The 6,952-nt window shown below is 42.5% G+C and overlaps 1 protein-coding gene across 1 annotated transcript; it reads right to left on the reverse strand.

The window, feature by feature from the left end:
- Positions 1-1,186: 1,186 nt before the first annotated feature.
- On the reverse strand, positions 1,187-2,294 carry LOC104954950 (otogelin-like; the record flags this gene model as incomplete). Its single annotated transcript, XM_010782162.1, has 4 exons — positions 2,290-2,294; positions 2,008-2,216; positions 1,374-1,504; positions 1,187-1,293 (listed from the first exon to the last, which is right to left on the reverse strand). Coding segments are annotated over exons 1-4 (452 nt in total), but the record flags the coding sequence as incomplete, so codon positions are not given.
- Between the last annotated feature and the right edge of the window lie 4,658 nt (positions 2,295-6,952).

A 6,952-nucleotide genomic window follows, 5' to 3' on the forward strand; every position in this document is an offset into this window, starting at 1 on the left:
TACAAATAGCAATGTTTCAGACAGCGATGGTGTCACAGCCCGAACCCAAACCCTTGTTATGGAGTCCTGTTGGCAAGGGGTGGATTGTCGGAGATGGGGCCATTCAACCAGGGGACACATTGACAGAATGTCGAAATGTTTCCCCTAACGTTTCTGAGGAACCTGACATTTAGCATTATATTCTAGTATCTATATACTTGACCTCTCACAGAATTATTTGATGAATTGTATACTGTACTTTGAATTAAGGTTCCAGTTTCAATAAAACCTGTACTATTTACACCTATGTTTTAGAGGCTTGCAATTTAGAACTAATACACTTTATTGTATTGGGTTACTCTTATTCTGACTATTTGGTGATGTAGTTCAGCCACCTGGTATTTCCCTCTCCAAATATAATGACCATCAGAGTGAGCATTCTTAACTTATAGGCTATTGTGCCACTTATCCCCCATTCGGAATTTGACTTTATCAGAGAAGAGCTAGGCCTATGTCTAAAGAAATCTCATTTGAAATAGAACTGTACCAGATATTTCCATACAACTACTGGTTAGTGTTCAACAGCACCCTAGACAATTCAGTAATGGTATATTTTTTAGGGATTTCTGTTTTTCTGATAAATGAGAGAAGTGATTGAGTCCTATGTTCCTATCACCAAAAAGTACAATTTCCGTCTAAACTAAAGCTAAGTTTACAGGACTATAATTCAGTATTTTTTTAGTTAAATAATTGTCTGACTATTTGGTGATGTAGGACAGCCACCTGGTTCATACCTCAGCAAATCTGAAGAGGAAAATAGTTATCATTCTCAAGTTATGGGCTTTCTTGTCACCTTTCCCATATTCGGCCTGGTCTAATTTGGCTCTTTTTCAGGGATTGGGGTAGTTCTAAAGAAAAACCCAAAGAACCTTTTTTCCCCCCAAAATAAAATTTGACAACAATCAATTTCATTAATGGGAGACCCTAAAGATAAGCAAAATAATTGTTGTCATTTGTTCTACCTCGGGCAGGGGTATCTCAAAATCTGAGGGCCCTTCCTGCTAGACTATAAGATTTTCATTGCCATTTCACACTGTATCTACATATGACAATAAAGCCTTTGATTTCGGTGCTATCCTGACATTTGATCATTAGGCCACCATAGGACAAATGAAATGGTATCTCAACAGGAATCTGGTGTTCTCACATGCAGAGGTCGTTGGAGCAGCTGGCCATGTAGGACAGAGGGCTGACAAAGTCGTGGCAGCTCTGAAATGGAGGATCCAGCAGCATTGCACACACCTCTTCCACTTTCTGCAGGCACAAAACACAATCAGTTTTTCACTCTAAAAATATATGCATAAACGTGTCATTGTAGCATGGAAGCATCATACCAGCAGGACATGAGCTTCCACTGAATCACAGGGTGAAGAGAAGCCAGAGGGCACCATGGGACATTGAGCCTCGTGGGGCTCCGTCTCCACCCAGCTGTTTCCAAACAGTTCAATTTCATGAGTCAGCACGCCTGGGAATGACAGAAATACATTTAAAAACTTGTTTCAAAGCATGATTCATGTTTTAAGTTTGATTTCCTGATGTTAATTTCTGTCACTGGGACTGTATGTGTTGCATTCACTGGGTCCCTGAACACATCTTCAGATGGTTGGATTGATCAGATTGCAATCAGTCTAGATGTGTGTACTCCAGGATACATGTGGTTAAGTGCTTACTGGTAATAATCTGATCCACCCAAATGTAGGTAGATGCAGGTGACAGGAGAACTTAAAACAAGCAGTGGTGCTCTCACGCTTCATGGTCAGATTTTACTACCAATGACTCTTGCTGCATTTGAATGATTAGATATCAATGTAAATTTGGTTCTAACTATACGTTTAATTAATACCCATTGAGAGTAGTAGAACTGTACACATTTTAGTTTTCTTTACTTTTACTGTCACTATATCTTGCAAAAGAAATATTTTAGCATTTACACGTACTGTTTCATATCTAGACTGAAAATGATCATACCATAACTCGTCTTCAGGTCGTCCTGGACGTCTGCGTTGAAGTTCCCACACATGCCGCAGGTTCGGCCCACAAACTCCGGGCTGAGTTTGATGTAGACGGAGCCGCTGCGACCCTCCCAGGCCAGCGTGAAGCCGTGCTGCTGCGTCACCAGAACGTACTGCGAGATCCGCTCCAGCTGCAGGTCGTGGATGTGGTGAGGCAGCTGCAAACTGAATACAGAGAGCGTAAATACATCCTGGTACAACCTTCACTTCTATAGGCAGCTAACACTGACTGATATACTGCATTGATCTTGAACGAAATATAGAAATACACTTTTAAATCATATTCCATTTGTGTGAGAGAGGGATAGCCTTATACAAAATAAAAATGTTATATAATAAAGGAAATAATAAATATATTTTGGATATCAAGGTGTTAAGTTGTGTCTTGTGCTACACTGCTGACCTTTGCCCCTTGTAGGTCACGTTGGTGGCGTGCAGCCGAACCTCACCCTCCCACGGGAGGAAGAGGCTGACAGAGCGTTGGCAGGTGTAGGGGGCAGAACTGCAGCCCGGGTCATTGTGGACCTGTGAACAGCAAGATGCAACATGGAAATTATATGACAATAATATTGATCTCCTTTTAAGAGATAATATGGAGGTTTTCCCTCCATTCATTTCCAAATTCTGATTTAACAGCAGTCATTTTTTTTATTGGTTTCCTAAAAGTACAACAGGAAAATGAAATAGCAAAGGCTTCATTTTTGGTAAAGAGAGCGTAACATCCATTATAGTACTGATATAAACAAGTTATCACAAGGATGTAAAGCAGTCCCTGTTCTTTCGTGTTCTGGATTAGTCCGCTGCTGAAAATAGTCCTCAAAAAATGTCATCCTGTTTTAGTAATGCTTGCTAAACAATAGAGTGAGCAGCTGTTTTAGTAAAAAATAAACTGTATTTGTGATTAATTATGACGGTTTTCTTCAGTAGGAACCAAGGGGGGTGAGAGCCAAATTATTAAGGGACATAATTACACACTGTTGGTTTTGATCATTATGAGATATTTTTGTTGACAGCAAACGTTTACTTTAAAAGTCTCTACTTAGCCTGCTTTTTCTCTACTTCTGTGATTAAAAAATATTTTTTCTTTTTTGACAGATAAAGTGACAGTGAGAGTTGTTATTTTGATCATGCCCAGCTCTCCCTGAATGACCGGTCTAAACGCTGAAACTTGAACTTAAGTAGCACACATTCCCCAGCAAAGTGTGGCTCTGGCTACTACAAAGGAAAATGTCATCTCAACTCCTTTTAACACTGTCTGTCTGGCAGATTTGGAGAGTCGCAACTTTTTACTTTCTTTTGTTTATGAGGTGCTCCTTATCATTAATACCAGAATTAATGGACAATCAATATTCATAATGCATATATTTTCATGTTCCCTGTTTGGGTTGGTTTCCAATACACAGATACAGTATCTGCAGCCTTTTCAGGGGAACAAAGTCCCGGTCTGTTGCAGATACTTTCAAGGCATGGTGGGTAATTGCAGTATTTAATGGTAATTGAATCTAATAACCAGATAGCTTTCGCAAATCTTCAGAGCAAATCTTTCCCTCAGGCTGAGAATGAAACCTGCAGAAGTCAGAGAGGAGAGTGTTTTAGAGCCATATGCCTCGAGCACAAACTTTCCTCGACTGGAAGAAAGCGTCAAACCAAAGCAGTCCGGTCAGCTTCTATTCTGAGGATTTATTTGTGTTTGAACTGACCTGGACGACGATGCTGGCCTGAGTGGTTTCCTCACAGTCCTTCAGCAGGGTGTACGTGCAGCGACCGGGAAAGTAGTAGTAGAGGCCGTCAAAGGTCTCGAAGTTGTACTGACCCCACGTCCGACACGTCATCTCCCTCTCAAAGCCAGGATTTGGAACTGTTAAAAAAGGAAAGAGTATGAAAGGATTTCCCATCGCTGAAGTTCAGTCTAAATAAAGATTGTCAATTACTTCATACAAAATACATTTCACGTAGAAAAGTAGTTCTTCTTGAGTTTCATATTCTTCATGACATACTTTATCATTCTTAATGCTTCATTGCTTGCCTCTTTTATGTTTAACCTCTTTGTGTTTTTGTCTGGTTCTACTGTTTTTACCCTTTTTTAGGTTATTTTATTGATTGTAAGGTGAAGGTTAAGCCTCCAGATAAAATGTATTATTAGGGTCTGAGACCTAGGTCGGCGAAGACCCCATTGAAATCGGTCGCGCAGCGACCGATAAACCTGCGAAACACACACAAAACAGGGAAAACGACCGGCAAAAGCACAGAAAAGGTTCGGAAATCATGACGGGTGACAGGCCGCGTGAGCCCAGTCACGCAAAGCCCACGTGACTGCAACTCGCATGATTGATATCGGTAGGATCAATTTAGTCGCTCGCAAGTCATTTAGTCATCCGAGGCCGTCCATAAACATGATTGATATCGGTCCGATTATTATTATTATTATTCTTCTTCTGATTATTATTTGAATACATATCAATCATGTTTATGGACGGCCTCGGATGACTAAATGACTTGCGAGCNCGTCGAAATTAATAATATAATAAAAAAATTAAGGTAAGAAGAAGGACCAAGAGAGCAACGGACAGTAGGAGCCGCGGTGAAAACAGGGGGCTAGACTCCCCGTACAGGTAGTATACGGCAATCGGTACCCGTTGCGCAGGGAGCGGGTTATTTGTGCCACAACAGGATTCAAGTGTACCTCTTAGCAGGTGTGCCGTGGTTTAAGGTCTAATGTACGCGAGTGACACAGAATGAATGACGGTGATCGAGATGACAGTTAACAACAAATTTGCGTACAGGGAGTATACGGCAACGGTACTGCTGTCGAGGTGAGCGGTAAATTTGTCCCACACCGGATTAAGTTACCTTTAACTAGGTTGTCGAGCGGGTCTTCGACGCTCCGCAGGCTGTTGTCCGCACGTCGACGTCAGGCAGATGTCTCGAGGACTCGGCCGTTGGCAAACGTGGGAAGTTTCAGGTCGATCGGACAACGTACACAGGAGTTACAGCAGTATCACAAACATTGTGTTTGATGGGGAGTGATCTGTCGCCATGGCAACGGAATTTGATGACACCCCATAATACGCCTAGATGTGTTGAGGGCTGCATCGTTATCAAACCTGTGAAGTTTTGTGCCGTTTGGAGCATGTTAACTGGAGTTATGAGAAAACCGTGTTTCACGGCGACCATTTAGTTACCATAGCAACGACATTTGACGAAATCTCAAAACTGACACATATATGTCTCGAGGGGTTGACCGTTAGCACACATGTGAAATTTGAACACTTTTTGAACATTTAAACAGGAGTTTTAGCAATATCGTGCTTAACGGCGAGGGATGCGTTGCCATGGCAACAGCTTTTGAGGAAAACTCACTATTGTGATATTGAGGTGTTGAGGGCCGGACCATCAACTGTCATCTGAAGTGTGGTGCCGTTTGGACAATTTGCCATTGAGTTAACACAACATCGTGTTTTTTGGCGAGGGATGCATTGCCATGGCAACGGCATATGATGACATCCCATAATTGGCATAGAGCTGTTTAGGGCCTGACCATCACCCATCATATGAAGTCTGGTGCCGTTTGGACGATTTTCCATTGAATTACGACAAACCATGTTTAATGGCGAGGGAGCTGTCGCCATGGCAACGGCATATGATGACATCCCCTAATTGACATAGAGCTGTTCAGGGCCGGACTATTAACTGTCATCTGAAGTCTGGTGCCGTTTGGACGATTTTCCATTGAATTACCACAACATCGTGTTTTTTGGCGAGGGATGCGTTGCCATGGCAACGGCATATGATGACATCCCATAATTGGCATAGAGCTGTTTAGGGCCTGACCATCACCCATCATATGAAGTCTGGTGCCGTTTGGACGATTTTCCATTGAGTTAACAGAACATCGTGTTTTTTGGCGAGGGATTCGTTGCCATGGAAACGGCATACGATGAGATCTCAGATTTCATGTAGAGCTGTTGAGGCATTCACCGGTGATATAAAAGTGAAGATTGGGGGACGATGGGACCGTGTCCATTGGAGTTACAGCGACACCGTGTGTTATGGCGAGGGATCCGTTGCCATGGTAACGCCATATTAAGTAACATCGGATTTGACGTAGAGCTGTTCAGGGCCACAGTGTTAATCATCATGTGAAGTTTGGTGGCGTTCTGAGCATGTCAGTTTGAATTATGACATCATCGTGTTCCATGGCGAGTGATGGCCTAGCATCGAGCGAACGCGAACTTTGGCGCCAAATCACGGCTGCGCCGTGCGAAAGAAAAAAAGTTCCGTGATAACTTTAGATCGCCCAAAAAAGTTCCGTGATAACTTTAGATCGCCCATTTGTCGAGAAGCTACCCGACGAATTTGGAGTCGTACGGATAAATTCCCTAGGAGGAGTTCGTTAAAGTGCGGAGGACGAAAAACGCGATAAATCGCGTTTTTCCAACGCCAAATTCAAAATGGCCGACTTGCTGTACGTTATTTTATACCCCTCCAAGAGGCTTTTTTGCTCGTCTCCGCACCCTAGATATGCGTAGCTAGTTTCGTTGGTTTACGTGAAAGTTAAAGTAGGGGGAGTTAACGTTAAAAACGGAAGTGGGCGTGGTCTACGCAATTTTTTACGCAAAGTTCCGGTACCAATTACACATCGCTATTTTCACGACTTGTGATGCGCATGCGAAATTTGGTGAGTTTTCACATAATGTTGCGGGGGTCAAAAGTGCGCGCAATGTATTCAAATAATAATCAGAAGAAGAATAATAATAATAATAATCGGACCGATATCAATCATGTTTATGGACGGCCTAGGATGACTTTTGCCCGTCTTTTGCCCTGTTTTGTGTGGGTTTTGCATGGTTATCGCTCGCGTTGCGAGCGACTAAATTGATCCTACCGATATCAATCATGCG

This window comes from Notothenia coriiceps, unplaced genomic scaffold, assembly GCF_000735185.1.
Source record: "Notothenia coriiceps isolate Sejong01 unplaced genomic scaffold, NC01 NC01_scaffold00024292, whole genome shotgun sequence".
In the NCBI taxonomy this organism is placed as follows: domain Eukaryota; kingdom Metazoa; phylum Chordata; class Actinopteri; order Perciformes; family Nototheniidae; genus Notothenia; species Notothenia coriiceps.